The sequence below is a fragment of the Punica granatum genome, chromosome 1, assembly GCF_007655135.1.
Source record: "Punica granatum isolate Tunisia-2019 chromosome 1, ASM765513v2, whole genome shotgun sequence".
Lineage (NCBI taxonomy): Eukaryota > Viridiplantae > Streptophyta > Magnoliopsida > Myrtales > Lythraceae > Punica > Punica granatum.
Genome location: NC_045127.1, coordinates 42,684,819 through 42,704,983, shown reverse-complemented (window position 1 = coordinate 42,704,983; position 20,165 = coordinate 42,684,819). Strand labels below are relative to the sequence as shown.

General features: G+C 39.6%; 2 protein-coding genes across 3 annotated transcripts; one reads left to right on the top strand and one right to left on the bottom strand.

Moving 5' to 3' along the window:
• Window positions 1-1,684: 1,684 nt before the first annotated feature.
• Window positions 1,685-4,626, top strand: LOC116193119 (probable alkaline/neutral invertase F). Its single transcript, XM_031521890.1, has 4 exons — window positions 1,685-2,329; window positions 3,031-3,468; window positions 3,634-4,192; window positions 4,334-4,626. The coding sequence occupies exons 1-4, from the start codon at window positions 1,709-1,711 to the stop codon at window positions 4,624-4,626; spliced, it is 1,911 nt and encodes a 636-aa protein (XP_031377750.1). The 5' UTR covers window positions 1,685-1,708.
• Window positions 4,627-5,031: 405 nt separating this feature from the next.
• LOC116193120 (pyridoxine/pyridoxamine 5'-phosphate oxidase 2) lies at window positions 5,032-6,948 on the bottom strand. Of its 2 annotated transcripts, none has more exons than XM_031521892.1 (7): window positions 6,768-6,948; window positions 6,600-6,643; window positions 6,432-6,495; window positions 6,311-6,343; window positions 6,107-6,202; window positions 5,571-5,738; window positions 5,032-5,477 (listed from the first exon to the last, which is right to left on the bottom strand). In XM_031521892.1, exons 1-7 carry the CDS (start codon window positions 6,861-6,863, stop codon window positions 5,376-5,378), a joined length of 603 nt encoding a protein of 200 aa, XP_031377752.1. In that variant the 5' UTR covers window positions 6,864-6,948; the 3' UTR covers window positions 5,032-5,375. The 2 variants fall into 2 exon arrangements, with proteins under 2 accessions (XP_031377752.1, XP_031377751.1); XM_031521891.1 differs by having other exon boundaries at window positions 6,432-6,489; window positions 6,594-6,643; window positions 6,768-6,946.
• Window positions 6,949-20,165: the final 13,217 nt, after the last annotated feature.

Here is a 20,165-nt window from a genome sequence, read left to right as displayed (position 1 = left end):
GCTCGTTGAAGCCTGTCCATGGCATATCAAAGTTATCTTTGTAAGATAGATATAAACACGTGATTCCAAGGAGAAGAAGCAATGAGGAACCAATGGAACCTTAAACTCTCACAAGAATATTAGGTACCGAAAGATAAAGATCCGACTTCAACTCCCTGCATGAGCCACAATGCAAGGAGGATAGTCGTCGGCCGATCACTCCCATCGCCCTTGCCTACTGATGGGTGACCAATTATGGATTCATGACATTTGAATTAAAAAGGATTTTTCGGTTAATTATTAGGACGAGATAGTTATGCTCTTTTTTTATTATAAGGGAGGTCCACAAGTATAGTACGTTGAAATAAAAAATGCTAAATATTTAATAAAATGACACTGATAATTTTATTGGATATCGAAATTGGGACATTTTAATCACCAAATGAGCTGCGTTATATCTTCCGCTCTTAACCTTTCAAAATTTATGTGAAATGGTATAAATAGTTCAGTGATCCGGGTGCACGTACATTCAGTGTCACTGACCATGTGGGACCTACAAGAGCAGAGTCAGTTCAGACGTGAGGGGGCTCATGCACCCGGACCACAGAATTGTCTCTCCTTCCAAAGACTCGGCGTCTCGTCTTCTAACGAAACTTCACGTGAGACGAGACGCCCTCCGGCTCCTGGTGATGATCCCCGTTCTCCCAAAATTAACCCTCACTGGAGATTAAAATCCCAACCCAATCCTCCAAAGAGCCGGAGCCGCTAAATAGCCCTTCCAACTGTGCCTGGCATTCTCGTAAATAACATAAAGAAGGGACCTGATTTATCGAAGTGCGCCCCTAAGGTTCTCCCGCCACTCTAAACCGCCATAACTGCACCACTGCGTGCTCTCGCTCCACTCTTTTGCGTTAGCTCTGCTCTGCTCTGCACATTCCGCACATTCCTACTCTCTCTCTCTCTCTCTCTCTCTCTAAGCGGCCATCGGAATTCTCCCTGACTTGATCATGGTGAACTGCGACCCTCTGCCTCCTGCTCTCTCTGCAATGCAGACGGCGAATGTGAAGGTACGACTAACACCACCGTCCTCTCTCGCCATGTATCTGTTGCATGTTCATCAGAGCCTCTTAGTAATGTGTATCGTTGACATACACGAATCCATCAGACAGTTGCTATGTCGAGTCCGTGAGAGGATCGTCAATGTCATTCCCCTTGAATTCCTGTTCCGATTTGAAATTTCGTTCCTGACAGAATGCTGGTAGCCAGTCTGAGTTCATTGCCGTAGATTTCTTCCGATCAGTCGCTCGTGGATAGATCCTGCGTTGATTCTGCCTCTATTCTTCATTTCGTCTCTGCATGACGTATAGTACACTAGCAGAATTCCTTCTCAGGAGTCCGATCGTTGTTTGATCAGAAATCAGGAGTCTCATCGGACTCAATTTTGCATTTGCTTGTGACCTCTGGTTCTCTTCTTCGTTCTGATAGCTATAACAAAGAGAAAATTGGTCCCTGGAAGGAGCTTGCTTTGGCAGATTCTTCCGTAGAAGCTGCCGGAACATGATTTACGTTCCTCTGTTATCTTTTCAGCTAATTTCTGTATCTGTTTCTTTCATTCCGTCACTCTAGAAAGCGCAAAAAACTGATGGATTCACTTTGTCTGGAAAAGGAGTCCGATCCAGCACCGGTTCCTGTTATAGACTGCAAAGGTGGCGTTGCTACTGAGCCTCCAATGGTAGATAAGCATTTTTCACCAGAAGCAGTGAAGTCACCGGATTTGCCGGATGGACCTCAAAACATCAGCATTGATGCTGCTCATCCTCTTAGCCAGACTGCTGCTTCTGATTCTACAATAGCTCGTAACTCCCCTGGCCCGGTCGAATATGAAGATACTGAATCTGCTGCATTGAATTCTCCGAACTCTTTGCAAAGTGGACCAACTCAAAAGGATGTTATCGGGTCACCTTTGGAAACCATGGGGTGTAAGACTCTGAATGCAGAGAATAGTTCTTCTCCGGATATTATCAAACAAGGGTCAGAGAATGTTGAAAGACCGTCACCCTCTACTGAAGAAAAAGAGGAAGGAGCAGCTGCTGAGAAGTTGAGGAAGAAGACGACATTCAGTAACGAAGTCTCGGATAATGTGAAGGCAACACTTAAACCATGCCCGAGCATGAGCTCCAATCTTAATAACTATGATGGATCTGAGGATAGCACCCCACAGGTGAATGCCAGCCCAATGATGGAGGAGGCCTGGGAGAGGCTCAAGAAGTCATACGTTTACTACAAAGGGAAACCCGTGGGAACTTTAGCTGCTATGGATCCCAGTGCAGAGACTTTGAATTATAATCAGGTAACTACAGTTTCATTTGTTACTTTGCCGGTAGATGTCAGCCACTTCAGTCGACCTTATTGTTTTTTGCCATTTATTTGGATTTTCAAGCATAGTTAATCCTTGGCAGATATCTATTGGTATTCCTTGTAATTTTCATTATGGCGTGATTTGGAGGCAAAACTTTGGCTACTTGTCTATGTGGTTACAATCCTTTAGTTGTATATGAACTAATAAGTTATCAAGCATGTAGGCCTTTTGTCACGTTCATTATGTTTAATAGCATACGTAGGCCCTGATTCAACAGCAGCTCAATGTTAAGATTTGAAATTTATTATTACCTGTTTTAAGAGAATGGTTAATAATCATAATCGTAATCCAATGTCCTTGTGCTAAATCATCGATGGTTTCTTCTCTCTACGTCATTTTGATATAAAATTTGAGCATCGATAAGTAATTCTTATATTGTTTTAACTAGTTAGTAGGACAATGATGTACCATAGTCTTCCAGAAGCCCCATAGGATAGCTTCAGAAGAAACTTTCCATTAATGGAATATCTACTTCTAACAAGTTCTGTGTTGATAGCTACTGATGTTGTCCTCGTCTACTTGGCAGCTGCATGCCCCTTTGGGTCATTAAGATCACTTTTTTCGCCCTTAAGCAAATGCACAGTCTGCTTCCTTATCTATATATCTTTGAACATCTTTACATGATATTGCAGGTGTTTGTCAGGGACTTTGTTCCTTCTGGGTTAGCATGCCTAATGGAATCTCCTATGGATTCAGATATTGTGAGGAACTTCCTACTCAAGACTCTCCATCTCCAAGGCTGGGAGAAACGAATTGATAACTTCACACTTGGAGAAGGTGTTATGCCTGCAAGTTTTCGAGTTCTTTTTGATACAGCTCAAGGAAAGGAGAACTTGCTGGCAGACTTTGGTGGTAGTGCAATAGGAAGAGTTGCACCTGTTGATTCAGGATTCTGGTGGATTATATTGCTAAGGTCGTATACAAAGTGTACCCATGATTACTCCCTCGCAGAACTGCCGATAGTGCAGAAAGGGATGAAGCTGATCCTCAACCTTTGCCTATCAGATGGATTTGACACTTTCCCGACACTTCTCTGTGCAGATGGCTGCAGCATGATAGACAGAAGGATGGTGAGTATTTCATGTATCTCTCTTTTTTCTTCTGAAATGTTTTGGGTGACAATGGCAAGGGCGCTAGCTTAAGGCTATTTTCTTGCTAGCTCTTGCCCCTATTATCTTATGCTATTTCGAAGGATTTGATACTTTACAAGGATTAACTCATTGTGATTTCAATAGGGCATTTATGGCTACCCGATTGAGATCCAAGCTCTATTTTATTTCGCTTTGAGGTGCGCACAGCAGCTGCTGAAACCTGAGAGAGATGGCAAGGAATTTATCGAAAGAATTGACAAGAGAATCAGGGCTCTCAGTTTCCACATTCGGGAGTACTATTGGTTGGACCATTCACAACTGAACATCATATATCGATACAAAACCGAAGAGTACTCGCACACTGCTGTCAATAAGTTCAATGTCATTCCTGAATCTATTCCTGATTGGGTGTTTGACTTTATTCCACTCCGGGGAGGGTACTTCATTGGCAATGTTAGCCCAGCTCGAATGGACTTCAGGTGGTTCCTGGTTGGCAACTGCATTGCAATCTTGAGTTCTCTGGCCACACCTTCACAAGCAACAGCCATCATGGATTTGATCGACGAGCGTTGGGAAGACTTGATTGGGGAGATGCCCCTGAAGATCGCTTATCCTGCACTAGAGGGCCATGAGTGGAGGATTGTTACCGGATTTGATCCAAAGAACACGAGATGGAGCTACCACAATGGTGGGTCCTGGCCAGGTAAGTGTAGCGCATTCGTTTTTACGTCCAAAGGTTCCTCAGAGGTGAACCTTTGTCCATTGTGTCATTGACAAAATAAACCTTTCGCTTAGCTTTTGATATGCTCATGAATGGTGCTTATTGTTACGTGATATTCTGTAGTGCTGCTGTGGCTGCTCACTGCAGCATGCATCAAGACAGGGAGGCCTCAGACTGCAAAGCGAGCGATTGAGCTTGTGGAAAAGCGCCTCTCCAAGGATGGGTGGCCCGAGTACTATGATGGCAAGTCAGGGCGTTATATCGGGAAGCAAGCAAGGAAGTACCAGACTTGGAGCATTTCAGGTTACCTTATTGCAAAAATGATGATTGAGAACCCTGCCAACATATCCATGATTTCATTTGAAGAGGACAAGAAGATTGAGAAGCCAAGGCTCTCCCGCTCCTCGTCGTTCTAGAATGAAATTTTCTCCTGAGACCGAGAATGAGGAGAGATCTGCTAGATGTTCAGTACATGTCAATTACCAACTTGCCACATCTCATTTGTTTTGTGACGGCATGGAACAAATTTGATTACTGAAGGCGCTCCACGAGCCCCTTGAGGTTGTCGGCATCGACATCAGAATCGATACGACTTTTATTCACATTTCATCAGTCCTGATTGACATTAATAATAGTCAAGCCACTGAACTACCTGACTAGTTCTGTTGGAATTATACCCGTAAATACCTGCAACGAGCTACCATGTTGTAGCAATTTTGTGGAAAACCCAGGACTTTCTTGCATTAGGTGAGATATCAAGGAAAATCCAACACGAAACTTGGTCAAAGATAACTGATTTCTATGCAATCTAAGCGATAGCATTGTAATTCCAATAACTGATTGAATATATGTACGCTGGCAGCTTTTAGCATAGTTAGAAAGGTCAATGGGTTGATACAGAATTGGGTACAACATGTTCGTGAGCTCTAGTGATACTATTACTCAAATTTCTTTCAGCAGCAGGAAGACACAGCAAACACATTTTCGACAATAGATAACAGCAGAGACAACAACCATAGGGAAGATAGACATTCTCCTAATTCGACCGAAAACTCACTGTCAGGCCTCTAGATGAAGAAGAACAGTAGCAGATGCTCCTAATAAGTAACGATAGATTTTAGGTCTCTCACGAATATAGAGAGAGAGAGAGAGAGATTTTATGAGGTTAGGGGTTAATCCTCTCTGAAGTCCAGCACTTCTCTTTGCCGGCAGTTCGGGTAAATGTAAACTCCAGCCTCTGATTACTTTTCAAGTTCAAGTAATCAACCTAGACGAGAAAAGGAAATGTTCCGAAATAGTTCAGTTAGAGGAGAGGATAAGAGGAGGATCAGTGACTGGGGAAGACAGATAGAGAGTCCACCTGATCTGGCTCTAGGACTAGCAAACAGAAGGCACCAACAGGGCCCGTGGAAGGATCCACAGAAGCTTCCGCGGGGAAGTCTTCATTGAGACGGGGAACGCCCGGACTAGGTCCCAAGTACTGCAGCCTCGATCTCATAGAACACGAGAACCAAGCCTTCTCTCGTTGCTGCATACCAATCGAAAAGAATTACTGCACATAAGGATAACGGAAAGTCCAGCTGGCTCAATCTCAAACTAAGAATGCACCTCGAGGAAACGATGCATCTCACTTGCACTACGGGCACAGATTGTTATTAAATTCCACTGAACATATAACTCAACAACTCCCTCAAGTACGAGAGACTGATCGGTATTTTTTCGCGGCCGAAGAGAAAACCAATCATCCATACAAATGATTAAATCACCTCATTGAAAAGCTCTTCCATTTCGCTTCTCCAAATCCAGCAATTAAAAAAAGATAAAAGCGAAAAATGTACTAGATACCGATCAAAATCTATATGAACCAACTACAACGAGGCCAGGACAAAGAAGTACCTCACGCTTCAGCGAGTCGGGATTCATCTCGTCGATCACCTCTACTCTCCCATTGATGCGGAACTGCTCCCAGGAATCAGTAAAATACCAACATATCTACAGATAGCGTTATGCTTTAATCGGATTATACACAAGCACAGAAGAGAAAAGGCTCACTGAACTCTATTCGGTAGGGCTCGAGAAAACTCAAAATGAATGATTTACCTCAGCGAATGGGCAGTGCCTGAGCTCCTCAATCTGCACATTGGACGCAGACGTTAGATGATAAGAGACTTAAATGGTCTGAGTCTCGAGCTAAACTCGGAATCGGGAAAATCGAGGGAACCTTGCGGCTTCGGCGATCTGTGTGAATTTGAATCTTATCACTGTTCTCTTCGAATCCTCTGAAACACAAAGCCCCAACAACAAATAACACATGAAGATTCAGAAGAATCCAAGTCATTCATATAGAATAAGAACAGAAATCAAGAAGTGGGCCGACCGCAACCTGAAAACGACAGTTCGATTGGAAGGTCTGCCATTGGATCCGATGGTCGCCTGGAAGGAAGGAAGCAAGCAAGCATTAAAAAAGAGGTGGGTGAAATTGTGAGGAGAGGAACAGAGAGAGATGGAAAGAGTCCGATCGAGCTTAAGAGATGGAGACTGGAGAGAGATTATTTACGAGTTGAAGGTAGGAAGAGTGCTTGAGGTGGGAATTGGACTCCAAGGCATTCAGGAGCAGCTGTTTCCATGGAGCTGTTGCCGTTGCAGTCCCCATTCCCTCACCTCAACCTCCTCCTCCTCTGCTAACGATCTTTAACTTCATTCTTCCAACAGCCAAACCAAACCCACTCCATTCACATGGCACATCATAGAGGCGAATGTGCCACTCCCATGAGTATATTATTTTCATTTTTTGAAATTGACCCCAAATTCTTTTAATTTTTTTAAAAAGTTCAATTCTAATACCTAAACTAGTTGTTTTTTTTTTTAAGAAAAAAAGAAACCTCTGTTTGGAGAATCAAAAATTATTTTATTTTCAAATGCTTGCAACTCCGATGACACTCGGAAGACTGTCTTGGAGGGAATATAGAGGAGAGCGGAGAGAAAGAGAGTGTGGGGATCTTGAAAAATAAAACAAAAAATTAGGGTCGTTCTCTAAAAGAATAAAAAATAAACTCTAGTCGGGCTGGCACAATGTGTTCCATTTAGTTCTGGTTCCGGCATCCCTAATTTTAAGAGCATGTGAATCTCAAATATTATTCATTTCAACTTCTTTTTAGGATTAATCACCTCGAAAAGAAAAGTACCACCTTTACTTTTTTTTTTCTTATAAATATAACACTACCTTTATAAAATAACATAGTAATACATGATCTTTGCATTTTTTTTATAAATATAACACGACTTTTTGAGAGTAGCACAGAAAAACACGATCTTTGCACTCTTTTTTTTTTTCTAAATATAGCACGCACAAAAAGGTATAGCCTTCAGGTTTAGTTGCGCGTCTAGTACGACATCAATTATTCCATCCAATTGCAATAGTAATGGCTAATATTGAGCTAACTATGTTAAGTGACATAAGATGATTGGACAAGTAGACCCAACTGGTTTTTATTTAATTAAAAAAATTAAAAGAAAAGAAATGGGATTCTACTTAATAAGAGGAAAGAGGGAGGGGGCCAACAGTGGTGACTACCATCTTCCAATTGGGGTCGCCAGCCGGAGCAGGACCCTAATTATATGGGTGGTGGTAGTAAACAGGGCACCCATTGCCGAAATTGAAAGAGCTTCGAAATTGAGTGCCTTTTCATTTCAGCGGTGGCGACCTCGATTACGCCTTTGCAATCTATAGTCTATTCCATTCTTTTTCTCAAGAAAAAATCTTCTTTTTTTAATTTTTAGAATTATTTTTTAATTAAATAAAAATATGTATGACCCACTCGTCATATCATGTTGTGGCACCAGGCGCCGTTAGTTGTTATCGTTATATTTAACAAATAAATGATGTCGTATTAGAATCGCAAGTTAAACTTGAAGGTCATGATTTTCTGTGATATATTTTAAAGATCGTACTATATTTAGGGAAAAAAAACAAAGGTCGTGCATTTTCGTGCTATTCTCAAAAGGTTGTATTATATTTAGGAAAAAATGCAACGATCGTACATTTCTAGGCTACTTTCTAAATGTCGTTCATTTCTATGCTATTTTTTAAATGTTGTGTTATATTTAGGAAAAAGTGTAAATGTGGTGCTTTTATGGATGACTAACCCATTTTTTTATATATAAATATCACGTAAGGCCCGTTTATAATGGGGATGGGAACTCCCCATTGTAAGAAAAAAATCTTATATGTAACGATTATATGTAACAAAGTTTACGTGGCGAAATCACAACCCTTTAAAATGAGTCCTCCTATATTTTGGGTCCCCATTTCATCCTATGTGGCACCAAGGTGGGTCCCCTATAAAAAGAGAATAGGGACTCTTACATTGTGAATGCTCTAAGACCATCCGTAATGGCTCCCCATTGTTTATATGGCGACAGCAGGGACGTCCCCCTTTTTTTGCTCCATCGTGGGGGGGAAAATGAGCAGGGACCGTCCTCTCTGCGGTAGGCTCCAATTGGAGCCTTTCACGTGGCTGTAGCTAGGGCCCACTCTGCCTTAGCTGTAACTTCACTTATTATTATTATTATTATTGTTGGGGAAATTGGTGGAGATGATTGATCCGGAGGCGATGTGGGGTTAACACGATAGGATTCGAGGCGCGAATGACGCTTTCCAAAGAGAACTATTTGCCCCCACACAAAGTTACTAGAGGGTTAAGGCAAAGGTCCTCCCGGGATATAACGAAGTCTTATAAATTCCTTGAACTAGCAAAATCGGGAATTCCCTAACTCTCACTCTAATTTCTGGAATTTTCTTAAATTATAATTTGAGCACTATAGCGTCTCTATTTATATGCACTCAATTGACATTATCGAAGAGTCAGAACCATTTGTATTGAACGTAACTCTTAGATGGAACATCACCCATGGATAAGCAATTAATGATCTTACATGAACACTTAGTTAATATAGGCACTTCCATATATATTACTTGTCTTGCACTCAAATGTATTCATCGAATGAATGATTCTTCACTTCGTAACCCGAATTCGTCCAAGTACTCATGAATCACACTAAGTGACCCATTAATAAAATCCAACGAATTTGCAATCTATAATTTCCAACAATCCCCCACTAGATTGCTAATTCCAGAACACAAGTACACAACGATCATGCATAAAGAAGTGGTGTCCGCAGATTGAACCCTTCTTTAGTGCAAACTCTCAAAGTATCAACAAAGTGATTGGTGGTTAGTCGCTTGAACCATCACTCTTAAAGTCAATACCATAAAAGTTGCACACATAATCGTAAAGTATTCGAGTAAGAGTTTATTTGCTTTAGCACCGTTATGACCATGTGCTCATCCCGTTTCATGAACATGTACGAGAGAAAAAACCATAAAAAAAAAAACTCTCGTTGAAGCGGCACCACTTCATGTCCATATAGGTGGATTTCATGACAACTAATGTCCATCCATTAAGAGTAAAACTCATCCTCCTAAAACTCAAGCACTAAATCCTAATTCTTAGTGCATGGGGTCATTCGATAACTTGTTATTACCCTTTAAACCTCAAAACTAACTTTTGGTTAGAATGAAGTAAGGTTCCTATTATCAATGACGCGATTAGAATGGTTTTAAACCCATCTTAGCGATGGTACTCTTAACCAAATCCCTTGACAAACCTTTCGTTAATGGGTCCGCTAAATTGTCAATTGACCTAACATAGGTAACAGTTATCACACCGTCCCTAATCAATTGTCTCACATACTTATGTCTCAAACTTATATGTCTAGACTTTCCATTATACACCTTATTGTACGCTCGAGACACGGTGGATTCACTATCACAATATACAGAAAATGGCGAACCTACGTTATGGCCACAACTTTATATCTAGCAAGAGATCTCTTAGTCATTCCGCTTCTTTGTCGGCAGCTGCCAAGGCTATAAATTCAGCCTCCATGGTTGAATGTGAGATACAAGTTTATTTCTTGGAGGCCCAACTAATGGCTCCACCTCCAATCGTAAAAATCCATCCCGATGTGGACTTATTGTCACTTAGACTCGTAATTCAACTTGCATCTGAGTAACCTTCTAGTACCACGGGATAATCACCATAGAATAATCCCAAATTTTTGGTCTTCCTAAGATAACCAAGAATCCTACAAATTCCTTTCCAATGATCGGTACTAGGACAACTTGTAAATCTCGCCAATTTGCACACAGCAAATGCGATATCGGGTCTGGTGCAATGCATTGCATACATTAGACTTTCAATTGCGCTAGCGTACTCTAATTGCGCTATAGCCCTGCCAGTATTCTCACTTAACTTGAAGTTCAGATCGAATGGAGTGTTTGAATCCTTGATATTCAAGCATTTGAACTTCTCCAATACTTTCTCGATGAAGTGAGATTGGCTTAGTGCAAAGCCCCTTTCATGCTTTTGCACTTTTATACCTAGGATTGTATCTATCTCGTTGAGATCTTTCATCTTAAAATTTGAGGCTAGATACTCTTTGGTCTCACAAACACCTTCCAAATCCATCCCAAAGATCAACAAATCGTCTACATAGAGACGAATAATTACACCGTACCTATCGGTGAATTTAGTGTAAATACACTTATCCGCACAATTATGCGAAAAACCATATGACAAAATAACCGAGTCAAATTTCTCATGCCACTGTTTAGGCTCTTGTTTCAAGCCATATAATGACTTGATCAATTTACACACCTTATGTTCATTCCCGGGAAGCAGAAAGCCTTATGGTTGTTCCATGTAGACTTCCTCTTCGAGATCACCATTCAAAAAGGCCGTCTTAACATCCATTTGGTGCACATGTAACTTATGGATAAATGTAAGTGCCATAAGGACTCAAATGAAAGTCATCATAGCCACCGGTGCATAGGTGTCAAAATAATCTAGGCCTTTATTTTACCTAAATCCTTTTGCCACCAATCTAGCCTTAAAAGTCGGAGAACCCCCGGTTGGGTTATTTTTCCTTTTAAACACCCATTTACACCCGATAGGTTTCGATCCTTGAGGAAGATCAACTAGGACTCAAGTATTGTTGAACAATATTGAATCTATTTCATCATTGATCGCCTCTTTCCAAAATACCGATACCTTCCACATTAAGCATTATGGGGATCTTCCTAATTACGGATTCTTTATCTCCTTCAACGAGATACGCTAGAGATTGCGAGGAAATGAAATCGGGACCAAAGTCCTTTTCTTTTCTCACACTTTGACTTTTCGTCGGCTCCGTATCCTTATTGTCACAAAGTCGTCTCTTGTTTTGATCACTTGAGATCATTGGTTCATATTCTTGTTCCGAATCCACTGAATCGTCGGAAAACTTGCTTTCAAAGAATACAACATCTCTCGTTTCAATTATCATATTTGACACCAAATCAAGAACACGATAAGCCTTAGAATGTTGGGCATATCCAACGAATACACCCTTAATGGCTCTTGGTCCTAATTTTGTTCTCTGTTGGTCGGGAACTCTATAGTAAGCCAAACACCCCCACACTTTGAAATAATCTAAGTTTGGCTTTCGACCCTTCCATAACTCATATGGAGATACCTTGAATTTTCTCGATGGTATCCTATTAAGGATATGACACACAATCAATAATGCTTCACACCATAGGTTATATGGAAGTTTAGCATTTAACAACATCGAGTTAACCATATCCACTAAGGTACGGTTCTTTCTTTTCGCCAAACCATTTTGTTGCAGAGTATACGGCGCGGAACACTCATGTACCACACCTTGTTCCTCACAAAATACATCAAATTTATTGGAAAAGTATTCACCACCTCTATCACTATGAAGCACTTTGATTTTCTTGTTAAACAAATTCTCAACCTCATTCTTAAAACGTTTAAACATGCCAAAAGCCTCGTCTTTACTCCTCATGAGATACACATAAGTAAATCTTGAGAAGTCATCAATAAAAGTGATAAAATATCGTTTTCTACCTCTTGGTAGAATTCCATTTAATTCACAAACATCTGAATGGATCAAATCTAACACTTGTAAATTTCTTTCACACTTTTTAAGAAACGGTTTCTTGGTAATTTTTTATTGAACACAAATTTCACATTTATCCACAAGTTTATCATCACTTAGATTGATGTAACCATTATTTTGCATATATTGTAAAGTATTAAAATTAAAATGTGCTAAACGCGCATGCCACAAAGGATAAGATTCAACAATATAAGCAGAAGAATTAGCTTTATTCATATCAATGCTCAACTTGAACATGCCCTCGCTACAATATCCCTTTCCCAAATACATATCACCCTTAAGTAGGACTAACTTATCAGATTCTAATATAACCTTGAACCCCTTGTTGCACAAAAGACTCGCGGATAGTAAATTCTTTCTTACATCAGGAACATGCAACACATTAATGAAGGTCAATTTCTTCCCGGATGTAAAGTTGAGTTTCACCGTCCCTTGACCGAGCACCTTGATCAATTGATGGTTGCCCATAAGCACCTCATGGTTTGCCACTGGTTCATAGCTCTTGAATTGTTGCCGGTCGTTACACACATGGACAGTAGCTCCGGAGTCGAGCCACCAATTATAGGACTTATTGGTCATGGCTATGTTGAGTTCGGTAATCATACCAATCTCCAAGCTCTCGATTCCTCTCGTAACCATGGCCACTAAGTCCATGTCCTCAACCATATTGACTTTGGAAGTTGCGGCATCTTTCTCCTTTTTGAGAAGTTTACAATCCTTAATGTAGTGCCCTTTCTTATTGAAATGATAGCAATTGCGAGACTTTCTCTTCTTGTCTTGCGTGTCCTCGGTGTTGGACATAGCATTTCGCTTGCCTTTCCGAGAGTTCTGGGACTCACTCACATGGTTCACTTTAGAACCTTTGGGAAGATACACTGCATCGCGCTTCCGAGTTTCCTCTTCAATACTCAAATGCCTAAGTATTTTCTCCACAGTGAAGTCCTCCGCCATAGGCAGGAGTTTCTTCCGGTAATCGTTCCAAGACGAGAGTAACTTTGAGATGATAGCCCCGACTTGTAGAGATTCCAGAATAATAACTTTTAGGTCATGAAGCCCACTTACAAGGATTTGTAATTCATGGACTTGATCCATGATAGGGACACTATCGAGCATTTTGAATTCGAAATACTTCATCATTAAAAATTTATCAGTACCTTGCCGCTCGGTGTTGTATTTCTTCTCAAGAGCTTTCCATATCTCCATCGGGGACTACATCAACATGTAGAGATCATACAGTTGATCGGACAAAGTGTTGAGGATGTGTCCACCACATGTGAATTTGTCTTCCTCGCGCTTCTTCTTGAGTTCGGCCACCTTTGCGATTTTCTCGAGGGTTGCATCGGGGGTGGGATCCTCTAAGGGTTGCAGGTTCGGGTCCAGAACGTACGCCATATTTAAGACGGTAAGGAGGAACAACATCTTGTCCTTCCAGCGGTTGAAGTTTGTGCCGTCAAATCAATCGAGTTTCACGAACTCTTGGTTCATCACTTTGAACGCGGTGGTAGCCTCCGTTGCCATCTCAAAATAGTTCTCTTTGATTGTTGGGGAAATGGGTGGAGACGATCGATCCGGAGGCGATGTGGGGTTAACACGATAGGATTCGAGGCACGAATGATGCTTTTCAAAGAGAACTATTTTCCCCCACACAAAGTTGCTAGAGGGTTAAGGCAAAGGTCCTCCCGGGATACAACGAAGCCTTATAAATTCCTTGAACTAGCAAAATCGAGGAATTCCCTAACTCTCACTCTGATTTCTGAAATTTTCTTAAATTATAATTTGAGCACTATAGCGTCTCTATTTATATGCACTCAATGGACATTATCGAAGAGTCAGAACCCTTCGTATTGGATGTAACTCTTAGATGGAACATCACCCATGGATAAGCAATTAATGATCTTACATGAACACTTAATTAATGTAGACACTTCTATATACATTACTTGTCTTGCACTCAAATGTATCCATTGAATAAATGATCCTTCACTTCGTAACCCGAATTCGTCCAAGTACTCATGAATCACACTAAGTGACCCATTAATAAAATCCAATGAATTTGTAATCTATAATTTCCAACTATTATTACTATTATTATTATTTATATATTCAATCAACGGGGAAACAGATGATGGAGAGGTCTGGCAACTATGGGGAAGCAAAGCCGATGGGACTGGGGTTATCAGCTTGGAGATGTACGTCGGAGAGGATAGGGAACTCCTCGTGGGAGGTGGTGCTGGATGGGATGCTGACCCCACCGGAGGAGAGGCAGCGTTTGTGCCTGGAATTGTAGGAGGTATGAGATTTGAAGGATTTCGGGTAATGGGAGCAAACCGAGCCTCGTCGCTTGAGGAAAATGCCGATTCATACAAAACCTTATCAATCATAAAGCCCCAAACAGCCTGTAAAGTCTTCATGCCCCAAACAGTGGGTCGATTTCGCTGGAGATTGAGCCGACGCCCATCGAAAATGGGGGAAGGTCCTTTTGTGGGTGCCCCCTCTACTACCTTCTTCTCCCCTCCACACCCTCGAGCATTACCATGTTCAATTTTTTTAATAAATCAAATATTATTCTTCTCAATTTTTAATATATAAATATCATGTGGAGCTCGTTTGGAATGGGGATGGACTCCCCATTATGGAGTGAGTTTGCGTGTATTTTGGGTCCCCGTTTCATCATATGTGGCACTGAGATGGGTCCCTAAAAAATGAGAATTGGGACTCTTGCATTGTGAATGCTCTAAAATGGGACTTTCTCTTTGGGTCTCCATTGAGGGCCCATATGGTGCCACAGAGGCACTACGTCACTTGAAATGGGAGTTTGTCTTTGGCCATACCACGTGGTGGGAGCAGTGGGCCCACACGGGTCGTTAGCTCTTTTACTATCAATAAAAGTAAATAAATAAAAAGTTGCTCCTACATTGGAGCAACATGAGCAAGACCTAGTGGCCCTTTATTGGGTTGCTAGAAGGGGTTATTACGCTAGATGTCCTACGGTATCACCCGTTTTTCAAATATATTCCATGGTTTAAAAATTATCCAGAAAGATCCATGGTTTATATCTGATTCCAAATATATCATAGTGTTAATTTCTCTGTTGACATTTAATGGTGGACTCATTCTTGCCACTATAAACCTTTGTCCGTGATAAATTTGAGAAAAAAAATTAAAATCATGTGACATATTTGAGAAAAAAGTAAAATCATGGGATAGGTTTGGAGCTTACTTATATTTCATTAATAGACAAATTAACGGCGTGATAAATTTGAAATAAGATGTAAACCATATCTTTTAGATAATTTTTAAAGTATGATATAAATTTGAGAAATGAGTGATATCATGGGATATCTGGCTTAATAATAACAATAATACTATGGTCAGATGAGCCACCAATTTAAAGAGACAGATTCCATTTTGTAGTTAAGGGCAACTCTTGAACTAAAGAATTTAGAGGGCAGCCATCCCCGCAACTTGTGGACGGCTTTGTGGGGCTGCAATTTTTATAGAAAATAAAGTCAATATTATTTTAGACAAAATTGAGGGGACCCATTATTTCTCATGATCACCCGAAATTTATGATTCCCTTGTGATATGCCTATTTTATGTTCTTTTGTTCAAATAAAAATTATGGGACATATTAATGTATATAGGTAATGAGGTTGGCGGCTGCACTATGAAATAATATCATGGCCGGTTTTATTGCTTAAGATCCTTATTTGTGACCATATCCTGATCTCTTTTTGATTATCTAGGGCTTCTTTAGATATAAAATGCTTTGATCTTCTAAGTGCACAAATTGTTTTTTAAAATTGTACACTCATAAGAAGAATAATTTCATATATGTTAGGACTTGAAACTTTGCATTCAAAAATGCACTAAATTTCATTAAATTATGAGAAAATAGAAAATAATAAATCTTTATTGAATATCTCAAATTAAAAATTTCACGCGAAATTAAGCCGGTGTAGGAACTTCTTCTTACATTCTTCGAGCTTTTACTATTTATATCAGTATATTCTAAATGACCTATGCATTGCTGAATCCACGCAGAAAACGGCCAGATACAGGATGTCAGGACATTCCGAATAAAAGCCATTAGATGACTATATTGTTAATAAAATAGATAACTTGTGTACTAAGTTAGTTGTTCGAGGAACGTTTAGTAAAAGTATATTCCAGATCCCAATGTTTAATTTGCACAAAACATAAAACAAAAGTGTTTTCAGGAATAACAATTAGGATCGATACAACGACACGCACTCTCTCGGCTTAAAATCAAGAGACTCGAAAATTGATATTCTCATCATTCATACTTCCCGTACACTTTATTTTCTATGTTCCTATATATCCTTTTACTAATAAGCTCATGTACTTCTCTTGTAACACAACAAAAAAAATGTGCAATTAATATATGATTAATGTTATGTGATGGCGCTGAATAGGAATGTGCAACCCACTTTTTACGGGAACTTCTACAGTTGCTTAGAGTGATCATTACTTGTACAACATATGATGTCGCTAGATCAACTTAGTTAAAGTAGTTGATTTGAGATTAATTTAACTAACAGCTAACAGTGACCACTACGTACAAATCAATATAAACAATTGCAGAATTTTCTAATTTCCGCGATCTCCTTGAATAAGAACGCAAATGCTTCAAGAAAACTAATAAGAGAAGGAGCACGCAATCACTGCCCTGCATAATTTAGAAATGTAAAACATTAATCTATGTACGTACTTACATTAATACTCATGTATACATAATGTATATTAATATATTGTATGATATGTGTACTGGGTTCCACGTTACATATACGTTGCCCCGTGCGGCAGTTCCAACTGTTGGATTCTCCGACTCCGGTCTCTTCAAGGAAATGAGAAGTGCAGAATAATGCTGTTAAATCATCCACAGCTGAAGGTCCAAACTAAGTGCAAATCTCGTAAGATCAAGAACTTTTGAGCAGCAAAGGTGTGGATCAGGCGAGCTTGTCGTCCCTAAATTATTCCCCCGTATGGAAACTTTCCTGCATATTTTAAAAGAACATTCCTCCCCTCTATTGTGTATCTCAGAAGATTTTCATACCTGTCAACATCACGTCTATCTCATGATCAGTAAATTTCTTTCAGTTTTTTTTTTAATTTTTAATTTTTGAAAATTTTCGCACCAAATAATGTCTTCGACCAATTCTAGGTGAGGCTAGGAAAATGCAGTAACATTAACAACATAAGCTCTGAGGTATGTATAACCATACGCTTTTGGCGATCTTCAACGCCTCTCCTGGGCAACATGCTCAAACCCTTACGTTCCGTTATACACATCCTCATAACTTATATCATTAACACCACTGATTCCCTAGGATTACCTCGGATCGAATATCTGAATGACATTATTCTTTCTGTTGTGCAGGATCCTCATAAGAGGCAAGCACATATCATACTCAAATCCTTTCTAATGTGCATGATCCTCATAAGAGGCAAACACAGAGCATACTCAGAGTCAGCTCTTGGTATTGAATAATTACTTCGAATTCTAAGAACCCCTTCTGCCTAGAAGAGAAAAGTTTAGAAGGCCATGAAGAGAGTATTTCAGAAAGAGGAGTTTATTGCCCGTTCTGATCTGAAAATTACAGAAGACGAACCCGCAATTTATAGGTGGGTGTCGGTAGAAGAAGACAAACAAAGAACAGGAAACCCCCTGCTGTCATGCAGGATAGGTCAGCAATCACGGGCGCGAAAGTTGCGCCGGTTACACCAAATGAAAATATTCAACGCTGCTACAGTGACTTGCTACAGTAACTGCTATAGTGACAATCGATAAAATAGTAAATATTTTTAGGCTGAAGTAGTTGGATCGTCTCTGCTTTCGATGGAGTCGTCGATGCTGTTATAATCACTGTCCATGACCCTTTTGTTGACCATTTTCTCTGCTTGTCTTTTATCTTGTGCAGAGCCCAATCAATGTCTTCAATGGTCAAGTCATCATCCCACCATTCATGTGCATGTGACTGTGTAGGTAGAACAGGCTGAGGCCAACTGTTGAGATCATGCAAATTTGCAGTTCCACTTGGTCCTGCCTAGTCACTAGCCTGGGCTGCCTACTGGGTTTGGTCAGCAGTAGGAGGATTGAGATCCAATTACATGAGATTTTCCAGTTGCATAAGGGCTTCTGGATCAGGAGAATATAGGTCTTGTGAGTCAGGATGAGGGATAGAATCAGGAAGATGCTAATCTTGAGATGCAGGAAGAGGAGCTGGATTTTCCTCATTGTATTCTTTTAAGGTCTGCTCAAGACTGGGCCAAGTGCGCTGATAATCCCCCGGAGGAGAAGCTGGATTTTCCTCATTGACCCCAAATTCTTTTAATTTTTTTAAAAAAGTCCAATTCTATTGACTGAAAGTTAAAGCGTTAGAAAATCCAAAAAAGAATTTCAAAAATTAAAATAAGAATGGCAACTTTCTATTGGTTGATGACAATTTTCTATTAATTAAACATTTAAAGAAAAGGAAAATTTTAAAAAATAATTCTATTAAAAAAAAGTAAAAAAGAAAGAAAATCAAAAGGGGAGCGGTGGCCGACAGTATGAGGCCTCGATCATGGCCAACATTCCCCCTATTAGGGTCGTTGGAGACCATAGAGGGGGCGTCGACCCCAGTCGGGGGAGTAGTGGCGATCTCGACTCATCGGAATCGAGAGAATCCCTAATTTGGGAGTTCTCTCAATTTCGGCAGGTGGAGCCTTGTTCCTCGCTACCACCCATTCCCCCACCCCTCAATTGGTGTCGTTGGTGCCCTTTGTGGTCATCGGCGACTCCAATCAGAGTGGTGGCGACCAGGATCGAGGCCTACCTATCAAAATCAAGGAGAACCCCCAATTTGGTAATTCTTCCAATTTTGGCGGGTGAGGCCTCGATTCCAGTCACTCCCCACCTATTTTGGGTCGTTGGTGACCATAAACCCCCTTTCAATTTTTTTTTCTAAAATATTTTTATTATTAAAAATAATAACTAATTAAATTTAAATTCTTTTTTAACTTTAACATTTTAATTTTCGGCCGGTAGAAAATTGTCACGTGGACACTTAACAACCACGTAAGATAGTTTTGACTTTATGAAGTCCACGTCAGCAGATTCCTAACGATTATTAATGGATACGACCAAAAGTGTACTACGAAGTAAGCATAAAATATTGAAAATTTCAAATTGAAACTTAAAGGACTGAAGTCTAAACATTTAGGACTTCTTTGCACTTCTTCCTTTATTATCCATATACTAAACCCATGAATCTCTTTTCTAATAGAAGAAAAAAGGTTGGAAACTAGAAACTACTCCAAAAGAAAATATAAGTCAAATAAGACAAAGTAAAATGGTGGTATAAATGATTAAATGTTGTAATAGAAGATATTTATAGGAAAGTTCTAAATTTGAAAAGAAATTGAGAAAACGAAAAGAAGGGACATGTGGCATGATATCATGCATGCGGGCCGGTTTTGAATGGTTACAATTCCAAATTAAAATTTTATAAATTTGTAATTATTAACTAAAATTATAAAAGTTAAAATTATACTTTTATTATAAAAATTTAAAAATTAGGAAAAATATTAACTAAAGGCTCGCACACTTTTAAAATATTTACATAAATCTAAAATAACTTTCAAATATAGAATATTTGATATATTATTAGGATATATTTATTTTAAGTATTAAAATTTCAAATAAATTTGAAAAAATTTAGAAAATATATCCTCTTGATAACTCTATCTTATCAATTATTTTTATACTTATTTATAAAATTAACATAAGTCAAATAATTGTAAAAATAGAAAATAGGAGATAATTTGAAATTGCCATCGATGCAATTTGGGGCTATTAAATCGGGTTCACTTCAGCTCCGCTTTCATTTCTATCTATATATGTATATCTATATCTATATATGATATA